Raw genomic sequence first — 22,291 nt, forward strand, 5'->3', positions numbered from 1 at the left:
GTTCCCATCTTTACTGCTCTTTGAGCCAGGCTCCAGTACTTACTTCACTTTTACAGTCCCTGGCTTAGACATGCAATTCAGCCACCGCCTCGGCACAAACGCCTCTGTCACACACCCAGCCCCTCAGCTTAACAAAACAAACCTGAGCAGGTATCTCCGTGTGTCACCAGACACGATGCTACCGGTTGCTGATTTACAGTAGCTGTTGGCTGCTCAGCTTTTACACGCTTTTGACCTAGCCTTCCTACTCTTCAATTAGACAGAGACCGGCTAATACCTGCATATGAAAAGCTGTCTAGAGAAAGAGAGCAAGATGCAAATGTAATCTGAAACAAGCTCTTACACATAAAAGCTCTTCCATGAAATCAGTCTCATAAAACGCACGGGATTTCTTACGTTCGCTAATTTAGCTCGTGTGCGAGGGAGGGTTAGTTTTCCATTCCCAGTAAGCAGGTCTCTTCCTATTAGCGCTCCTAAATTATTTCAGATGACATACAAGTTCTTGTTCTGTACTGATTTGGCCTTAAAAACCAGGTTGCTAGTAGTACCGCTAAGCAGTATTGTTACCCAATTTCTGTTCACTGGCCCTGTCACAGAGGACATTCACCTACCACACTGATATTACTCGCATACGCTTTCTGAGCTATTTTCTAAAGAACGAGTAACCATCTCAATCTCGAATTTCCAAGTGCAATAGCTAAGCAGAAGCGTCTACAAACAGCACTTACCCGAGAAAAATCTTCTGTCTGGTCTGGAGCGCTGGATCTCAGTAGATTTTGTATTCACTCTGTTCAGAGAGGCTCTATGGATATCCACAGATCTAGAGCGGAGCATTCCTTAGGCACATCTCCAGGTACCAAGAGAAAACCTTGGGAATGGGAAAAAATCCAAAACCCAGCAATTTAATGGTCTACAAACACTAATCCTTGCTACAGCTATATTTACCTGGGGGGGGGGGGAAATCAACTCCAAAATACGCTTTAAAAAGTGAATCCTCTCCTAAAGGATCCTATCATTGGGTTGATTTGACCAGCAGAAGTTCGTTTGACTGAAGAAGCAGCATTATTTCTGCTTCCCCCCACCCCGAGGCTGCCATTAGTCATATGCTGCCAGCTTAACTGTGAGAAATACACCACACAAAGGCAGCTAACGTTTTTCTAAGTTTTGGCTTGGCTCAGCTGGCTGAGCATTCACAACCATGGAATACTAAAAGAGAATAGCTGAAACACCAATTCTACCCTGAACCAAGTAACTCTGAACAGACTGCCCAAATTGTCACGTCAAATGATTTTATATTTGACAGTGGCTCAGCTTCAGCATAGAAACATACCAAAAATAATCTTTTTTTCTGTGAAAACCACTGTATTTCCTACATACAGACACCATCAGCTAGGTCAAGCTCAGACAGACACCAAGACAGGGAAGCTCTTACATTAGACAAGGCAGGTTATCTTACCCTTGAAGCACGAGGGTACAGCTGCTCGATTCTGGTAGAAAAAGGGCTCCACGCTCCCAGTTCTTCAAGTTCTCTGTTATCACAGCTTGTCAGAGTTTCCTTTCCAAAACAACACGTCTCCAGAAAAATGCTATGGAATTCAGTAAAGATACAGCTAATTATCTATTAAAACCTTCCTCACTTAGCTGACGCATGGGTGATTTTTGGGTAACTTTTTCACAATTCATCTTCACACGCTGTTTTTGCTGCGTACGATGCAGCAGCCACCAAACCGGCAACAGATAAAACATTGCCAAACGTACGAGTGACTGAAAATTTTAATGACGTAAATTTGTACAGATCTGCATTTTACAGTACCGTTGAATTGTTTCACATGAGCTGTTCATATAAGCTTCCCATTTCTTAAAATTTCCACAGACATTGACCATAATCTCTTAAGTCACTCTGGTGCACTGAGCTCTGAAAAGCAGAATGTATATTATAATCATGGCTGCAGAACGTGCCCGTCACAGTAAAAGCCTTTAGCTAGAGTCAGCTTCCTTTTTCCTAAGCACTTGTTCATTCCAGAAGCAGGACTATGAGCTAATTTCCTTCCTCAAAGCACAGTCACAACCAATTAATAACCTCACGTTCAGTGGTCAGGAAAAGTAGTGACCACCACAGGGTAAGTTACAGTTTCAGCAGGTAAAAAACATGTTATTTACATGTTGAGAAAGTTGTCTTGTTTCAGTAGGAATATATTATACAAATAAATGTTCAGAAGTTACACAGTAGCAGCTTATGCCAAACCCAAAATATACATTTTGATGTGTACAAATTTTTAAAGCTTATTACAGGCATTGCAAATGTAAATAATTACATTAAAATATTTTCCGTGACATACCTACGATTTAAATTAAGAAATGGAATGTTGTCAACAAGATTTATCTGTTCATTAGAGTTGATATTTGTACATATTTAATGCAAGTGTGCAGTGGTTTTGTTCAAATTATCACGAAAAGGGCCACACTGTCACAGCCCTGCTATTACTTATAGGCTCAGACGATCTAAAACAGTGACACAACTTTCACCCACAAATTCAGTTCTTCCGACAATGCAGATTGACTACTTTTACTCCGCAGTGGTGAAGTTACACCCTGTCCCCCTTTTTTCAGGGAAAAACAAGACAGCTACACAAAAGAACAGTAGAGTAGAATGGCTTTACTGAAACTTTGGGGAAAGCTTGAGATCTACAAGGGTTTTGCACCTTCTCTTCAGTGAGCTTTTTCTTTTTTATAAAGTAGAACTTACATTAAATATCCGGGGAAACCACACAATACATTACACCAGATCTGCAGTAACTCAACTCCTTGATTTTCAGTCCGTATTAGCTTAGAGGCACAGGAAAGCCAGAGCACTTAAACATACTGTTTGTAACTTCAACTTCTTTTTTTCCCTTTTTAAAAGGCAGATCTAGTAATTCAGTCTTGAGGTTCTTGTTCTTCCTGCTCCAGCGGCAGAGCGATCATCCCTCCCCCGGTTTGCTCAGAAAACATTGCTTTTCTGGTCGAGCTGAATTATACGTTTTCCACAAATAAAGAATTTTAAGGACCATGTAGTGACAGACATTGGTCTGTTTGGGAGCAGGCAGGAAAATCAAGACTTTGGTCCTCCCAGTTCTCCCCTCGATACCGACTAAAATTTCCCAGTTCATACAAAGAATTTTTATAGTTGTTCTTCTATCTAGCACACGCTACGTCTGGCGTAATATACAAGACAATACCTTACCTAACCTGATGATTATACTATGTTTGAGGTTAACTGTGCTTACCATAAAGCAATAAAAAATAAAATAAATGTAACGAGGACAACACAAGGCTAGGAAGACTATAAGCAGCTAGACAGGGAAAAACTGCAGTTTACCACGGGTGAAATTCGTTTTGCAGCTGGGTAAGTACACCCTCTAAATAGCTAAAGAACAAGTCAAAAAGCACATTTTGGAAATAAACATTTTTTTTAAATTATTTTTCTATATTCAAGTATTAGATAAATTATATAAGACCATTTCTGAGATAAATATTAGGCCGATGATGAATTTTAAAAACAAAATCAGTAGAAACATCATCCAGAAAAAAGGCTACTTAAAATATAGATATGTCAAGCTATGAAGCTTAAATTAGTGCAGATAATTTCATATTAAATCCAGATATCCAGAAATATACACAATAGAATCATCCCAGTTTTCATAAAAGCTCAGAAGGTAGATGATAAAATTGCACTTAATTCTGAATTAATTCAGATAGCAAGTCATTCCCGTTCCTTGCCGATCAATTTGTAAGAGAAAGGGAACCACGTTATAAAAGAGCAAATTGGTTTTGTACATTCTATTTCACTTTTCAACATTTGGTCGCAAACAAGGGCCACGCAGTTTCACTATCTGTCTTGACGATCAGAATCGGATATCCTTACATCCGGTGCAGACAAATCTAATACAGGATTTACAAATCCGGCATATTCTGAATTGCCATTATCATCCATTTCGGCGCTAACAAAGTCGTTCTCCCACTCCAATCCATTAGAATCGTCAGAGGCCGAAGCCGGATTACTTCCCGTCTTCCTGCTATTAAATTTCAGCGCTGCTCGAAGTATATCTTCTTCTGTTTTGGAACGTTCTCGCATCGGAATCATCCTGTTCATGCCTGCGATTTAAGATGCATTCGTGAGAAAGACATCATTTTGAGGGGAGTACCTTTACATTTGTTTTAGAACTTAACAACAAACAACAGGAATCCTTTAGAGATCCAGACTCCAGGAATTTCACTACTGAGCATCACCATATTTTTTTCTGGTGCTGGTGTTCACATGAAACCCAAAGCCCGCAGTCAGTTTTGGCCCAAATGAACCCAACAGCCAGTGATGCTCTTTTTCAGAGTTCCGAGGAAGATGGACAACAGTGAACCAACTCGCTGGCGGTGTTTAGCTCTCCTATATACACAGCCTGTTCCCCTATGTTATGGGCACATAAATATAGAAGATATTTTGGTCCTGTGCCATTTCCAGAAAAGCTAAAGGTCTGGGGAATCCTGTAATACTCCTGTAACTTAGCGCCAAACAGATCAAACAGCATCATGCGAAACATTTTTAACAGCAGCTAAAATTTAGATAAGATATTGGGTGCATCTGTCTAGCAAAGGTCTTCAGTTTGTCTGATAAGGTCTATTCAATTTCACACAAAATAAAGGCAAAAAGTTGGTCAGAAAACTGCACAAAGACATCGCAAGATACTGTTTATTTTGTCAGTAATTATACACTTTCTCATGGTTTATCAAAACCCTCCCACACCACCGGAAAGAAAAGAGGGGAGAATTTACCATACTCTTCTTACTCATGGACTTCTCCTACATTCCTAAATAAAATCCCCTTTAAATTTGGAGTAACTAGCTAACTAATTGATTATAAGTAAAAAGTTACATATTGCAAATGAAACACACAACTCCGCAGGGAGCCACAGGAAAAAAAAAAATCTAAGAGGTACTACAAGTTCCTTGCCTGTTATCTGTACATGACAAAGAACGAAAACAGAGTCACTGTATCAAAAATTTGTATTTAATCCAGGACAGTTACCATTTCCATCTTCTCCTCACACCCTTTGTCTTTCTGTATAATACTCTTTATAAACTGTAACATTGCAGGGCACAACCCACGGACAGCTCCGACCCACGATCCCATTTCAGTACTACCATTACATAATGATCATACACTACCAGCAGTAGCACATAATGACGCCTACTTCAGGATCTAGGCATTCCCTGTCAAGAACCTCCTAACTTGGCAACTTTTCAGTCAAGCAATGCCATCTTTTGTTACTATTCCCATTTCAAAACACCGGTTCTTCTCTACGTGGTGTTCAGCCCCATCCAACTTTGCCTACTAGGAATAAAAACGTGTGCCAAGACCATAAACAAACATCCCAGATCACTAAACCCACACACAGTTCCTTTTTTTTTTTTTTTTTTTTTTTTTTTTTTTTTTGAGTCGTTCGGTCTCCACAGTAGATTTTTGACAGCACATGCAGTAACTAAAGCTCTTATCCCAAGCAAGCGGTCAGCCCTTTCAGGGAAATACACTTAACTTGGGCCAGATCTACCAAGAACATGCTAAATACTACTCAAACTCCTCGCAATATCAACTAGTACTTCCTTCAAATGACCACGTTCCTTCCTTCACAGCCATGAAGACAAGTTACTGTCTCAAGAGTAAACAATCTTCTAGAGGTCGTCTCACCATCTCCTCCGCTCAAGACTTGAGGTTAATAGGGAAAAGAGATGCACTAACAGCAATGGCCAACTCTTACAAGTTACTCCCCTTTGTAGAGCACAGGTTAGTAGGAGTCTGAAATGGAACTATGAGTCAATCTTGCTCTCATCTGGTTTTTGACAGTTATTTAGAAAGATATTACATTAACACCTAAGAGTGGGAGAGCAACTCAATGTGTAAACAAGCCAAAGAAGCAGTTTTCCCATTTCTTAAGCACAGTGTAGAATACAGAGTTCCCAGAACGCTCTTTCTGCACTGGTGCTAATTACTCTCAAAGTAAAATCCAGCGTAGTTCGATGTACACAATCCTGCCCTGGCTTCAGTTCTTCTGGAACACCAATAGCTCCTGCGCACACTAGCTAAGAAAAAGATGCTGGGTCCTTCCGGGGAAATCCGTGAAAGGTAAGTCTTTCAAAACAGGTTTCTGAACTGCATGTTTTGATGCTCTTGACAGTGCTGCACATTTAAACTGCACACAGATTGTCAAAAAGCAGTCTATTAAAGCAAAAAAGTCTGCTATGCATTGGCTAAAAGATATCCTAGCTTATTTTTGGTGAGCTTTTCAAGAGTCAAGGTCTCAAAATTTTGGATTACCTTTGAAAGAAAAACAAGAGCTTTTGCAGATTTACTAAAGAGAACAGGAAAGATAGATAACAAACTGCGGCAGCAATTAGGAATGCAGACCTAAGTTTCCAGTAGAAGCTACAAGTAATTAGGGTTTAAAAAAAAAAAACATTTCCCAAAATATAGAGTCTCCTGAGCAACTTCCCCATTTTATAACAAAGAACCAGCTGCTCCTTCTGCTCCTGGCTCACAAGAGGGCAGCATTTCTTTAGCATCAGTTTTGTTGGGAGTTTACAAGTCAGTTCCACAAAATGCAGGAAAAGACATTTACTGAAGGATCCAAAGAAATGAACGCATTTATTAGACAGATAACCACATTTAGCTAAATAAGCAATTTTCTAGGAAGAATAATTTACAGTTTAATCATTACACACTTGACAGAAATTCCATCAGAATTAAGTTTTAAATCACCTTCCCTTTTGAAAACAACAAAATCAACGTAGTTTAAACTGTCTGCATTTTTAACTTGTAAGCTCAGAATGAAACCAAATGGCAGAATAAATACCTTCTTCATCTTCCCATTCTAAATCTAACGAAGTGCTGTCATCATTTCCACTCGTCGATTTTGTTTTGGTCATTAAGTCACAACTGCTCTCTGTGTTGGGCGTCAGCACTGTAGCATCAGATGAAAGTCCTACATAAAAAGAATAAAAGTATTTTTAATTTGAAAACATACTCGAATTTGAGGATCAATGTGCAAAATTAAGATTTTCTTGTGCTTTGCAGCCTTTAAACCTCCAGAACATTTGAAAAAGCACTGCATCCATCACTTCAAAGAGTGATACAGCAGCTTTTTAATAGCCAACATCACCCAGCTTTTACAAGAAGACATTTAGTAATACTGTCTAATTAGAATATAGAGGAATTTAGTAAGCTGCAAGCCGGACCTGTGTGAAGACTTGCAAAACAAACACCAAACAAAACAAAAACCAACCCTCCTCCCAAAAAAACCCGAACGACAGGCAGCATTTCCCAAGAATTACCATCAGTCCTCCAACTTCTTAGTGACTATCACGTACTGTCATCAAAACTTATGGATATAAGTTTATAAAATTGATTTCCTCTGAATTGCTAGTGGAATTTTTAAATATAGGCAGACAAATCCTCTCCCGCGCTTCATTAGAAAAAAATAACCTTTAATATGATTCTAATTATTTTGCTAAGAAATTATTTTAAAAGCTACATGCACACATTTGCATCTTTAATACACAGTTAGGCTTTACAAGAAGAGTTCACTGCACTGATGTTGCCTCCACAAAGACAGCTGGAAAGCCTTAGTAAAATAAAATCCACAAGCGGGACTTGTTTGCTTACAGATCTCCCTTTGGAGAACCGGAACGTCTGTAGCACAAGTTGTATATGCTGTGGGTTTTGAACACTTGAAGCATCAGGGATTAGAAAAAGAAGTTTCTAACAGACTTTTTTATACAGATATACATATTTTATATATGTGCGTGTACAGAAAAAATAAATCAATTACGTTTATCTAGAAATAGCACTTTGTGTGCTCCTCAGAGTCACTTAACATTTGAAGACATGCATAAGAAAAGGAAGACTTACTACTACTTCTAAAAGCTTCATACTGGAATTTTGTGTTTCTTAAGAAAGAATCAATATCTTCCTCTGCCACAGAGCTGTAAGATCAATGCACATATTGGTTTTAGCTTTAGAAACCTCGAAGGATGCCATAAAAGATACGTGAATCGACATGCCCCCAAATTCTATGCTACAAAGCACATACACCTTTGACTACCATCTTTATAACATGATCTACAAAATGCCTTAACATTCCTATTTGTCACATTCCCCCCAAGTCTGAGCTTCTGCTCCATTTTAAGTAGTATTTTCAGTTCAAAATAATTTATTTCTGTCAGAAAACAACTCTGCCCCTCTCATCCTTTGTCACTTTAGGTAATGCTTCCTTAATTTTCAATTCCCTTTTTAACTAATGAATTCAAATCCTGCTACTGCAATCCCATATCTAAAATCTGGCTAGGTTCTACCCATGCCATGAAAGCTCAGTTTTCACGGCTCCTTTTCTAACTGTACCTCCCTAACTGAAAATCCCTCCTAGCCCTCTTCCCTTCCATTCCAAAATAGGTGTTCAATTTTAGCTGTTTTTTCAACTCAAATATCCTTCCACAGTAAATTTCTTTGGGCTCCCCCCCCCCCCCAAACACTGAACACAGAAGGTGGGAGTGAAGACAATTAATAATATTAATGAAGAAACAGGCAGATTATATAAACCATTCAATTCCTCATTTGATTAGCATGCATTTTTATTCAGCATTTCAAACAGGGTTCTAAATAATAAAAGTATTTTTATATTCACCAAGATTTTATGTATAAACCCCCTTTTAATCTTAAACACTAGATTTTGTGTGTGTGCATATATATATATATGTTAGTAGCTGGGAGTAGGTTCAATTTTGTATGCATCAGTCTAATAACTACAGTGAAAACCAGAACGAATGCAGTCTACCCTCTGATTTTGCACATCAACAGTAGTAACCAGTTTGCATTCAGTAACTATGCAGTGTGAAGAACACTGCAATGAATGAAAACAACTCTGAAAAATCCTGCGTACGTAAGGTTTGAAAAACATAGAATGTTTTTTTGGGAGGGGGAGATGAAGGACAGAAGTAAAATAGTCATGGTTCTCCATTACCATTAATAAAATTTTACATCTTACCTCTGATAATCTCCATTATTAACAGGATGGGCTCTCTGTGTTATCCTTTGCTGTCTACGTTGCTATCGAAAGAAGTAAATTGTTGAAAAAGCTGAATGCAATCACTCAGGAGTAATATATTCAACACACTAAGCATTCCCTTAACTGGGACATTAGAAGGAGCATTGTCCTGGTCCTTGGATCAGTCTAAATGCAATTCAGCAAAAGACTGACTTTCATTCAAAGATCAAATTTTATCATTCATACTGAAGGGACCGTTACATGCAAGCGGTATCGGGTTTAATCTCAGAAATGTCTCAACTTAAAAGAAGGTAGCTTTGTGAAAAGAGCTATCAACATTTTAACCTATTTCATGCACAGAAAACCCCTCACAAACATCAATTTGGCTAGAAAGACATGAACACCACCTCATTCGTGATTGCGTCTGCCCTTCTCAAGCCGCAGCTATTTTCCACATACAACTACCACCTAGGTTCTGTTCGATTGGTTTTGCTCTGTGCACAAGAACAGTCAGCCTACCACTCTAAAAGAATTATTTCCTACAGGTCCTTTTATCCCTGTAGAAAGCAATACTGCCATCTCCTCAGGTTGGCTGTATCAGCACTAAGTGCTTCATTTATATTAATAAAAGCTTTGTTGCCTTGCTGGGCCAAAAGTATTAATACCTCTACCCTCCTAAGGTAGAAAGCTTTCGTGGTATCGCTAGGCAAAAACAGAATGAAAAATGCAAGACAAGCCATAAATGCATTTCCTTTGCATTTCCAAGAGAAACAAGAGCTGTCATGGAAGTGGGGCTCTGCTTAAGTTTTAGGGCTTAAGCAACTTAAGTTATCTCAAGTTTCTTTTCCCTGCCTTGAAAAAATGCAAGCATAAGAACTGGGCACGTGAACTACGTGATTAAAGGTAAATCAGTTATGAAGGACTAACTGTTCACCAATTATGACAAAGACTAAGATAAAAATGAATGAGCTAGTTTTATAGACAAGTCTGATTTATCTAGCTACCGTGTTTTCCAAAAAAATCTATTCTCAGCCTTAATGGATCTGTCCCTGCAAAAGAAAAGCAGGGGTAAATAAACCAGAATCTTTAATGTCAACTTGAACTTCATCTAAGAACTGCTCTTTGCTGGGTAAATAGTCTTGTGAGCTAACTGCATTGGATCAGCTAGTATTTTTCAATCCCAAGACAACCATGGCTTCATTTCTTGGCACACTTTCCATCTCAGGTATTCAAAAAAGTATCAGAATAAGCAGATTGAAACCAGTAAGGAAATGGGAAGCATAGAAGTAGTATCACATAATGGTGGTTATAGGTGCAAAGACTTAAGTAGACGGGGGGAAAAAAAAAAAAGAGACAAGAACTTGGCACCAACTTAGCTAACAAGTCTGTAAAAGTCAATTCCTGACATATGCAACAGTTTTATTTTAAGATACATATACCCACATCATAACCAATTTAAATCATCGATCCATTTTGCCAGGTCACATAGAACTATCTACCACTCTAAGTTCCAGGACACACATACATTATCATTCTCCACTGTTACAAACCCTGACATTTAGTAGGGCAACATCAGCAAGCCAAATTAGTTTTCAAGGGATGCCACACTTGAACAAAAAAGCCATTTTCTCATTTAGAAGACTCAGCTCCACAAATAGCAAAGAGATGAGTTACATATTCAGAAATGGCTTCTAGTTTATTTAGAAAGGTTAAATGCTTGATGCATATCTATATGTAAATGTGTCCTGACAAATCCTTATGGGTTTTGAAGGAGGTTGTTTGTAAAGGAGATAAGTGGTACTAATTTTAGGAGAGGAGGAAATTAAAATCTCTATAATGCATTTGATCTTAGGTCCTGATTAAGAGGTGCATATTCAAAATGCAAAAAGACAAGAAAGATAGCATTTCTTGCACAGAACTTCCACAAAAAACAAAGCCATAAAATAATCTACTTTTGCTGACTGTATATAGACTAGAAGTGTTAAAAAAAGCAGGCAAAAAAAGGTCAGAAATCATTAACCCTTCGATACCAAAAGACAAGAGGATAGAAAGAGAAATGTGAAGTGAGACCTGTACTCAGCAACATAAATATTAGATGAAAACTCCATCATTGCTATCAATCTGGAAGTAACAATTTTCAACTCACTCTTTTGACTACAGACAATGCACCAAGCTCAAGATCTCCCCTATACCTAGTGTAGATTTTAGGCTTTTTCCAATTAGTCTCTAGTCTCCAATTAGCGGGAACTTTTGAAAATTTACTTTAATTGAACATGTATCATACAGCTAGCAGACCGTTTCCTTGAACACACTACAACTGCAACCTTACACGTTATAGATGAACAGATAGCTAAACATGAAAATGTTCTTTTGAACACACACTTGTGGCAAGCTGGAATTTGTGTAACACCACATATTTTAATGATTATTAAGATGGCAAAAATAATAAATGCACTGATAATACGTAACTCTGAACTGCAACATGAAAACCATCAGTAATAAATGCTATGAGAATACAGAACAGCATCTGTTCTCAAAACAAGCAGGAAAACATAACGTGGCTTTTGTTTTGCTTGACCAAGCTCCGAAAGCATGGGCACCAGACATCTGAAAGCAGGCACAAATATATTAAATAAAGACTCCTATTAACACATTACTGCATTTTGGCTACAACACATACAAATCACAAAATGTTATAACAACTCAGGTTGGACGGGACCTCAGGAGGTCATCTAGTCCAACCTCCCACTCAAAGCGGGGTCAACAGTAAATTCAGGTGACTTGGAAACACATATCTTCATGTTAACACAAACCACGGGAACAATTAAGTGCACAAATATATCAAGTACATTGTACGAGTCCAAATCATGATTGCATACTTAATTTCAGGGGTTTTTTTTCAACTAGGAAACCATCACAGATGACTTAAAAAATCAGTAACTTCTATATAATATAAGAAGTCTCTTAAGCTCATTATAGATTAAAGTCATACATCTCATTCAATATCTATACTTGGCAACACAAGCCATTTCAAACAGTTCTGCTCATTTTCTGCTGTTCCAATCAGCCGTACTTTCAAATCGTGTAGTTGTTCTCTACTGGAATTTACCAGCCAAAGCAATTTCCTCATTACATTTCCTGAGATGTAAAGGATATTAGGAAAGTCTGCATACATAGAGACAGATCAGAAGCTCTGATATATATTGGGGTCTTTTTCCCCTCACCTCCAAGAGCTTTTTCTGCTTTGCTGCCCTGGCTGCTTCACGTTGTGCAGCATATAAAGCCTCCTCTTCTATTCTTAACTTCTCCTCTTGTAAGGCTAACTGTATATGAACAAAACAGTAATGGTTAACAAAAGCAGAACCTATCTATCTTCCTACGAATAAAGGCATAAGTTCAATAAAACAAAAGAACTACTAGAAAATAAAACATAAAATAAAATTGACTATAGCCAAAACATTTTTCTTTGTTAATTGAATCTAACAGCTTCCCGCCCACCAAACATCCCAAGAAGTTTAGATAACTAAACATTACCCTGTGGAATAAATATCATTACTTGTGAATTGCTGTAAACGCACGTGGCATTTTATTACGAACTGCACGGTGAAAGACATAAATCTTTTCAGCTGCGTATTTCATTGGTACTTTACTAAAATTAAACACTGTATTCCACACCATATTCCATTGATTGCTGCACCACACTAAAACAAAATGACCAATTATGGGGGTTTTTTCCCCCTTAAGAAAAGCTCTGGAAAAAGCTGACCACAAGAAAAATTGAATTTTGCCTTTCATAAAAAATAAAAAAGTTCAAATTTAACAGATCTCAGTCACAGCACCAGCCTAATCGTTCAATTTTTCAGCTAAGAGACTATTAAAAAGAAGCAATCTCTGATGCAAACTCTGTTGCGCAGCAATCTCTGTGTCTCTTGTAGTCTAAAAAATACCAACCGATGAACAAAACCCAATTGTTTCGTTCACGCGAATGGAATCTCCTTGTGTTCACAGTTGACCTTCAACTACTTTAAAAGAATAACTATCCATACCTTACTAGTCATCGTAACTGCTTACCTCTGACTGAAGTTTCATATCAACAACTCTCTGCTTTTCAGCAATGGAGTCATAATGTCTGTCCTTCAAGTCAGCAATTTCTTCATCAGTCAGAGGTCTAAAAGCATGGGAGAACCACAAAAAGACACCATCTATTATTTATGCATGACAACCCTAAGTCGCACTTAAACACATCCATACAGTCTTTCTTGACCAGTCCTGTAATGCAAGTTCAACAAGCTGCACTTTTGGCCTGCTCCTCCTGAGAACAGAGTTCCAAAGTTCCAGTTTACTCAAGACAACTCCTTAATCTTACAAAGCTTTTTTTGGATCTTTACAGAAAGTATACTTTCAAAACACTGTTTGCTAACAGAACTACTGGAATAGAACCGTTAATATCATCGCAGTGTAAACCTCACTTTTTTCTTGCTTGTTTTGGTCCCCTAGCTGTAAATTGTTCCTCTCTCATTTGTGGCCTACTTCACATCTACTTTTAGATATCTAACAAACAAGACCACAAAAACATTCTATTAGTTATAATGTTTGCTGTATCGCTTCCTTGGGACCATTGACAGGGAACAACATTTTTGGGAACTATCAAATTTAAATACAAAATGTCTAGAATTAGACAACCAAAGCATACGCTTCGGTGCCTTCATATGTTTCCTACAGAGCAGACCTCTAAGTTTCTACTGCTTACGTAAATACTAACACACTCACAACAAATTCACTGGAGCTGTAGCACTAACACCAGTATAACTTTAAACGCATACCCCAGGAACAAGAATGAAGATTCTCTTTGCAACATAGTGTTTTAACAGTCCTGTAGAGTTTTACATCATTATCTAAACTGTTTTGACATCGTTAGGCATTAAGGTTAGTTTGACATACATTATTTTCATGTGTCTGACAACTAAAAAGACAGAAAGGGATTTTACAGGAACTCTGAAAAATTTAATAGCCAGAGGGGCAGAGCAGAGGGAAGGAGAGGTCCCGAATCTTAAAGTCTTACCTATGACTGCTTCCTGGGCTCTCCCCCTGTTAAAAACAGAAAGTCCAAGTTTGAGATCTGAATTAATTTTAAGGTGGAAAAAACCCCAATATGAAATCACAGTTTCTCCCATATATTGGTTTTAGAATTTTGGGGGGAAATCCCCTGGTTTAGTTTGGAGTTTAAATTAAATCTTGTTATGCAATCAACTGAAGCAGCTGACTAAGTAAAACAAATAAGTACTTCTAACTGAAAATAAACATTCCCATGGTTTATTTCAGGAAGCAAACTACTAGTCCCCATGTTTTTAAACACAGGCTGGGTATTGGAAGTGTGCTGCACATCCCGCCCATTATCAAGCTGTATTAAGTTTATAAGAGTGAATTTTTAAGGCCAACTTCTATTTTTCTCAAGTACTGTTCAGCCAGTTTACCTATAATTATAAAGACAGAGCACTCCCAAAACTTCCCTCAGCAAAGCAACCCAGGTTCATTTACGTTCTCAGAGCATTTCCTGAGTCTCATCCAAGAGTTATACCAGGAGCAAACTCTCCTTCAAGTCTTCCCTCACCCCTTTCCCCCCCGCCTTTGCTCTTTTCTTTTTGCCTTCCTGATGGCCACAGAGCTCTCTTCTTGAAAGGGTTACTTCCCATACTCTGCCCAAGCAGTTTTCTCTTAGGTCTTCATCTCTCCCAAAGTGTTAAATATTCATTCCTAGAGCAAGCAAAACTCCAAGTAAAAAAACCCTGCAATTTAAGTCTACAACTTAGCATGCAGTGGGAGGACAATACAGATCTTGGAACCATTTTTAAGGGTTCTAGCAGCAGGTTTCACATTATGGTCCAGGTACCTACCTCATCACTTTCCACTAGGTTCTCAAACTGCAGAGAAAAAGTAAACAATCTTTACAATTCAATATAACAAGTCACTACACACATACAGCAAATGTGATTACAGATTTAATGCCCCTTGTAAAAACACTACTCCAGTGGTAACAGTGGGTCTGTAATACCATTTATGAAAGCCTCTACTGTCAGAGAAAGCAGCATTACTTTTAGAGTAGGACCTATCTTCTTACCAACGTTTCTTTTCTTAAACACAACACACTCCTGAACAGAGTCAAAATTAAAGAACATTCACATACTTCACTACAACTTAGGTGAAGGCCCTGATGAAAATGAGATCTCATTAGCTTATAAGATGGTTAATAATTCTGCGTATCTAAACCATTATAATACAAGCAGCGGATGAAATGGGACAGTTCTGACACACACCAAAGCACTCTATTTAAAAAAACAGAAGATGTAAGGGGTATAGTGCACCTAACCTCTACCTCCCATGGCAACTTGTGATGCTTATCAAAAAGTATTTGAAGATCTGTTTAGTTTACAGAAAACAGAGTTACTTTCTACCCAGAATTCTAAAAACAAACAAGCAACAACCACCCCCCTCACAGCTTTCCACTTAAGAAACTAAAGGTCAATAAAGCCAGTGTAATGTTTAATGATAGGAAGAAAAAAAAATAGCCCAAACCAAGCAAGAATACACAAAGCATTCTAAGCTGCACAAACTTGTCCAAAAGTTCAACTATCACACAAAAACAAAGCAAATGAAAATTCTCCATACTGTTTTAAGTAATCTTACACACAGTTGATACATCAAATGCAGGTCAGTCCCTACAGCAAGAGTCCTTATTGACCTGTACACTGACTAATTGCTGTAAGCAGACTACAAATAACAATTTGGGAGAACAGAACCTTCTTTGCCCTACCGTATTTCTGCTGCAGAAACACACTCTCACAACAGGTAGTTGTGCGCTAAAACAGATTCCCCACCCCCATATACATCTGCCCCCTTTCTTGAAAGCCAAAGCAGTGATTACAGTTACTAACGTTGTTCTCAGTAATGGGGGCAACCTGAAGCATCTAGGACTTTTAGACCGTGAGGAACAGTCAGAGAAAGTAAGCCAGGCTATTCTGAGAATCTAAACTCATACAAATTAACCTTACACTACCCTCGGCAAAAAAAGGTCCTTTCTCACCCATCAAATATCACCCCTGTAGTGAACAAAGTGGACTACAAATGCAACTATTGATCAACCTCATCAGATTCTAGCTTTTTTGTAGAATCAGATTCATGATCCTGCACTTACACAAGCAGAAAAATCACTCCCAACACAGCAGTGATGAAAGGTGCAACAGGCAGACTTTAGAAAGCTCTGGTGCAGAGTATCAGATCACAACAAATACTTCTCTTCTTTCCAACTGATCGATTCAACTGAGATGACGCATTAATGTTCCGAGGTGCTCTAAGAGCCGCTATCTTGCCACCCAGTGCAGCATCCATTTGGTCTGGAATAACTCAGAATATTTCAGTCTATATAAACTGCAAAACATGTTAAAGGCATTGCTAGAACTCAGCTTTTCTTTTTTTTTTTTTTTTACTTTTGTTTGTTTTAAATCCCTAGAAATATAAGCACTCACCTCTATAGTGAAGTGTTCTCCTGTTGAACATGTTCTAAAATACTTTGACCTGAAAAAGTAAGTCTACAGTTACACTACAGAATAGTTTTCAATTCACAGCAGAAGGAAAACAAGTCAGATAACATTTCAAAAGCTCTTTAAAATTACATAAGTATAAAATAAACATCAAATCTTCACATATTAAGCACATTTACTCGTTAACCTGTGCTCTGCATCACTACCAGAGCACAGAGAGGCAAAAGCACGTAAACATTTTCTGTGGAACTGCAGAAGAGACAAACACCCTCGAGCGAGAAGAAATCACTTATCAGGATGTCGGACTTGACATTTACAGACATTTGGCATGTTCTGCAGTACCTTTAATACATTTTTCTCAAAAAACATTATTTCTGAACATTTCTGAAAACATTGTTGCTCATCGTGGCACTTGACTCTTCGCTAGCACAACACCTTGTACAAATTCAGTGTTAAAAAATACATTTTATTCTGGCAGCTTGGCACAGTCGGAAGATTGAACATCAGAGAAAAACATCTACAAAGAGGTCAAGATAATACTTTCCAACTAGAAAGAATTATTCACAGTCTGTAATTTTATACAGGGACTCAGTCTCCTCCTTGATTTTTTAACTATCTTAACACTGTCCTCTATTAAAAAAAACACAATAGACTATTAAGTTACCCAAGCAGCTTTTTACCTAGTGAAAAAAGTTTGGGTCCCATCCAAACAAATATCCAAATGTACACTGGCGCTTCGATACAACACCCCTTTCACCAAACTATTTTAAAAACCAGAGTTTCCAGTTGCAAGTGCTGACTGATATCAGGAACCAGCCCGGTGCCTCAGGCATTTCTATACTTGTACAAAAGATCGTTCTGTACTTGCAACCAACACCTACTTCTACTATACTAAAAGCAACACAGCAGCCAAAGCCCGAATTATTTTAATCGTATTTGATCATACTTTTCTTCGGAAGTCAGTTAGGGTACGCGTCTCCTGGCAACTTCTTGCACAACCTTTCCTTCTACACATTCATGTACCTCGCAGCGCATAGCTGCCGCTAAAGAACTGTTTCCCAGTCGATTCATCGCTATGAAACCAGAGGTGAAAGGCCACTTGGATTCATGCACTACATCGCCAGTATAATTGGGACACGTGGCACACACGCTTCAAGTCATTTCACTGCCATCCCTCTGCGTAACACTTTGGTGTTTAGGAGCCAATACCATTAAGAATCTAGTTAAATACAACCGTTAAAGGAAATCGTTTCAGAACTATCCGTGTTGTTAACCAAAGCGTAATTCCAGTTTACAGCATCAGGGTCTAACTAAATTATGCTCGATTTTACAAACACACAAGCTGCAGTCAGATTAGCCGCAAGAATTGAACAGTGAACCTATAGAAAAAGAAGACAATGCAGCACAACCTTACTAAATGTAATTACAAATAGGCCAACAACAGTGACACTTCAAGGGAGATGTTGGCTTTCTGCTGGCTGCTGAAGAGGGACTCGGTAACAGAAGACCCCATTCTGTGCCAGAGTTTGAGCTCTTAACGATGGAAGATGGAGGCCATTAGGGACAGAAATGGAAGCCCCATCAACTGCACTCCTATACACAACAGCTTCAATTGAAATAAAATACTAACCTATTAAAATGCTTACAACTTTTATTATTCTCCTTTAAGCTCTACTGTTTCATTATTTTCTAAAACAGACTCAAGAAACATTTCTGTTCAATAGGTACTAGAGAAAAGAGTTCAGCTAATAGGCCACAGGACCCATAGAGACTGTCAGATCAATCTTCAAAGATCTAAAGCTATTAAAGACACTAGCTTTTCAGCACTCCATATATATATATGCTTTGTTCTCCTTTCATGCAAAGTCATGTTATTACCTTTTATTTTTTGAAAAACTAACCAACTTATACAGATTACTAAAAATGACATTTAAGCTATACAAATCAGGGCATGAGTTAAAACCACTTGTTCCACAACAGTGACAAGAAGGATTGTTTCAATTTTGCTACGTGATAAACCCTCCCAAGCTAACCAAATAACCTAGAGACAGACTATAGTTACTCTTCTCTTTCCAACCCCCCTTCCTTTAAACACTCCTCTAGGAGTAAAAAGAAATACTTACAGTAGAATATAGTGAGAAATTAGCTATGGCCTACTTTCTAATTACAGCTGCAGTTTGTAGTACTTGGAGCAAAACTATTTCAGCTGAAACATAAGGAGACTCCCTAATAAAAAAAATCACCAACTGAAAGTTTGTGTTTTTACAGAAAAAGTTAAACGTACTACTAAAGAAGGCTTTGGTGTTTCATTTCTCTCTGCACACACTCAACATGAACTCTAAAATCATTGCAGCAATTCATACGTAAATCGCCAAGATTTTAAGCACAACTCCAAGCCAAGGCAACTTGTAATCTCACAGGATATTGAAGCACTTGTTAAAAACTGTATACTTAAATTCAGAGCTTACTTCTTACAGTTAAATCTTGGAGGATCTAAGATTAATGAAGCACTAGTTTGGGCAGAGTGCGGCCCATCTGAGTGATTAAAATAAACACAATTAACTTGATAAGCTGCATTATTTTATTACACTGTTCCAGAAGTCGCCAAACCTGCAGAATTTGGTAGCAATCTAACTTGCCATCTCACCAAATTTCTAAGACACATTTTACAGGTTTGCCTTTAATACAATTCCCTGCCCCTACCACCACAGAGCAGAAGGACAATACCCAAATTGCTCAACACTCCAATATCCTTCTGTAAGCTACCAGCACACCCAGAAAAAAAAAGGTAATCTGAGACAGGTGCCAGCTATCTGCAAGAGGTGGCAATGATGATGGTTTTTTGATGTTTTTTCATAATTCTATCCCTGTATACAATATTCCAGGTTCAGACTTCAAAAGCCAATCCAAACAGGTACAGCCCCTTCAGCTGGAAAAGTCTGTTTTCTGTACTGTTCCATTTCTCTAAGATTGTCACTGCGGTTGCTGCAAGACCTAAAGAAATGGACATCACAGTTGAATTTTTCAACAGCAGACAGTAAGATTTATTTCACTGGTAAGGCCAGCCTGATATCGGACTAATAGAAACCATACACATGCGTAGGAGTAGCTAAGCCATCATGGCCAACAAGCTTCTCCTTTCAGCGTACGCTCATAAAAATTTCCTCATTAAGTCCCTGCCATTTAAGAGAACGGCATTTCTCATTATTTGGTGTGTCAGCACTCATATTTGCCATTCTAAAACCCAAGCAAGTAGTAAGCCAGTAGTTACATGAAAGGCACCGAAACACAAAGTCTGGCAATTAAGCCAGTAACTTCAGCAACTGCCTTCTGAAAAACAATTGGAGATTCAGACACTGTGGCAGAAAACAAGTGATGCTTCCTGAGTCAAACATGTATGAAAACCAAGTACTAGAACAGATGACACTGCAAGCACCAATGATTATACATAACAATAACAGAGTATTGCTAACATACAAGAAAAACAACAACAACAAAAATTATATGTCATAGTCATTTTAGACCAGAGAGATTAGTAAGAAATAACCATGTATTTGCTGCTGGAGCCAAGATAATCTTGGGTCTTTTGGACTCTGTCTCCTATCCAGTGCTCGTAAATCAGTTAAGTCAGTTAAAAGTAGTTGGGTGGGAAATAAAAGACCAAAGAGATCCACAACCACAGCAATAATTTAAAAGGTAAGTACACATTGCCAGAGACTTATTGTTATTACCCCTGACTACAAAAAAAATTATTAGCCTATGAGTGGAGACTCAGCAAAAGATACCCATGAAGCAAGAACCTTTCAAGTATTACTTGTTTTTCTCAGGGTATAGCACAAGAAACAGATACTTAAGCGCCAGCTGTCGAGGCATTTCAGATATTTCCGATGTTCTCGTATCCTCTGCCAGATAGTACTAAGAATAAAAACAGGTATCCTCCACACACACTGTCCTGGTCTTTCACCCATTTCTCTGAAAAGTATTCCTAAAAGGTCTTCAGGATAAGCAGAACATCAGACTCTAGATTGTCTAGAGCTGATGCAACACAAGAGGCTGCAAGTCTGTAGCGTGTAAAACGCTCAGCATATCTGTCCAGAACGACTCCAATCCTAATACATCGGTCAAAATTAAGTGATATATAAGTATCAAATACTGGTAAGCATATGGAAGAAAACCAAGTTCTTCTACAGGTAACATATCCCTCCCCTGTTTGTATACTGCTTTTCCATGAACTGGTTGTTGCAGAACAAAAAACAGATAACGCATTTACAAGATATATGAAAGTTTATTCTGATTATTCTTATTTCCTGTCATAGTCACCTTCATCCCAACAGAGAGTCAGTCTCTGACACAGAGAACCCAAGATCCTATTCCCAAAAATACGGCGGTTTTCCATCTTTGCACAAACACAGCAGCCTGCACAGATTTTTAACAAGTGACCTGAAACAAAATCTTTCTAAGCTGCTTCTTGAAACACAACCCTGGAAGAGGGCTAAGGACTAAGAATGTCCCCACAGACAGCTAACCGAAGCCATCCCTGGACAGCGTACTACCACCACCCTGCAAACCACACAAAGCCGAGCAACCTTGCCACGGCATTTCATCAGCTCCAGCTGTCAAGGCAGATATTAAACACGCGTTTTCTTTCTCTCTCCCATCTAACCGCGCTGTTGTTGCGGGGAGGGGGCGGCCTGCGGCCCGGGCGTACCCAGACCGTGCGTGAGGCGGCGGGTGTCCCCCACCTCACCGCCACCCCACACCGGGCACCGCCACAGCTCCCCGGCCTTGTCTCCCCCGTTCCTACCCCGAGGCAACCCACGTCCCGCTGCCAAAGCCCCCGGAGGACGGGAACGAGCGGGGAACGGGGTCTCGCCGCCCCGAGGACGGGCCGCCTCAGGGCCCGGCCAGCTCGACCGCCTCTCTTCACCTCCCGCCGAGGGCGGGAAAGGCGGAGCCGGGCGGGCCCAACACCTCCCCGCCCCGGGGAGGAGAAAGGGGTAGCCGAGCTGACTGCTTACCCTCCGCCTCGCTGGAGCCGGCTGGCTTCCCTCCGGAAGAAGAGCCCGCAGCACCACTGCGCCCAACAGTTCCCCATCGCATCCTGGGCAGCGACGGCAACGGCTCCTCCTCCTCCTCCTCCTCCTCGTTCTCCCTTCAGGCGGGTTCAAACCGCCCCTGCCACCAAGGGCCGCGGGAGAGAGAGGAAGGCGGAGAGGAAGGGCAGCCGCTGACCCTAAAAAACAAAGGGCCGGGCGGCGGGCGGAGGCTCCGCGCCGACAGCCTCATGGCCGCGGCCGCTGCGCAGAGGCGGATGCCGCATGCCCCGAGCGCTGGCACCGCCCCGGCGGCACCGGCCCGCCCCTTCCCGGGCGCTGAGGAGAAGGCGGCGTCGGAGCCCGTTCGCTCGCCTAAAACCGCCTAATTCAGCCTAAAAAAAAAAAAAAAGCTGTATCCCGTGAAACCTGGAAATTGTGAAGTTTTTTCTCCTTAAGGAGTGTCGGCAAAGGTATTTATTTCCCTTGCAGGTGTTGTTTTAAGGGAAGAAACCTAACGGGAAGGTGAGGTGATTGAGTTGTCTTCTGCGGGTGTCAGCTAGGTAGGGAAAGGCCTGTGTGAAATGAAACCCCAGCGGGTGCTCAGGTTCTGTCATCAAGTGAAAAAAAATAAGGCACTTTTACCACAAAA

The 22,291-nt window shown here is 39.5% G+C and overlaps 2 protein-coding genes across 3 annotated transcripts in view; both read right to left on the bottom strand.

The window, feature by feature from the left end:
* ALPK1 (alpha kinase 1) overlaps positions 1-3,337 on the bottom strand; it is a 61,274-nt gene extending 57,937 nt beyond the window's left edge. The window contains exons 1-2 of the mRNA XM_054823497.1: positions 1,457-3,337; positions 729-868 (exon numbers count right to left, since the gene is read on the bottom strand). The gene's annotated coding sequence lies outside the window, so the exon portion shown is untranslated. The remainder of the gene's footprint in view (positions 1-728; positions 869-1,456) is intronic.
* A 140-nt stretch (positions 3,338-3,477) lies between these two features.
* Positions 3,478-21,949, bottom strand: AP1AR (adaptor related protein complex 1 associated regulatory protein). 2 transcript variants are annotated; one of them, XM_054823501.1, is made up of 10 exons: positions 21,625-21,949; positions 16,592-16,640; positions 14,963-14,989; positions 14,131-14,156; positions 13,140-13,236; positions 12,293-12,391; positions 9,069-9,130; positions 7,937-8,010; positions 6,882-7,010; positions 3,478-4,134 (listed from the first exon to the last, which is right to left on the bottom strand). In XM_054823501.1, exons 1-10 carry the CDS (start codon positions 21,699-21,701, stop codon positions 3,869-3,871), a joined length of 906 nt encoding a protein of 301 aa, XP_054679476.1. In that variant the 5' UTR covers positions 21,702-21,949; the 3' UTR covers positions 3,478-3,868. The 2 variants fall into 2 exon arrangements, with proteins under 2 accessions (XP_054679476.1, XP_054679477.1); XM_054823502.1 differs by lacking the exon at positions 12,293-12,391 and having other exon boundaries at positions 21,625-21,935.
* Between the last annotated feature and the right edge of the window lie 342 nt (positions 21,950-22,291).

Source organism: Grus americana, chromosome 4 (genome assembly GCF_028858705.1).
Source record: "Grus americana isolate bGruAme1 chromosome 4, bGruAme1.mat, whole genome shotgun sequence".
Classification (NCBI taxonomy): Eukaryota; Metazoa; Chordata; class Aves; order Gruiformes; family Gruidae; genus Grus; species Grus americana.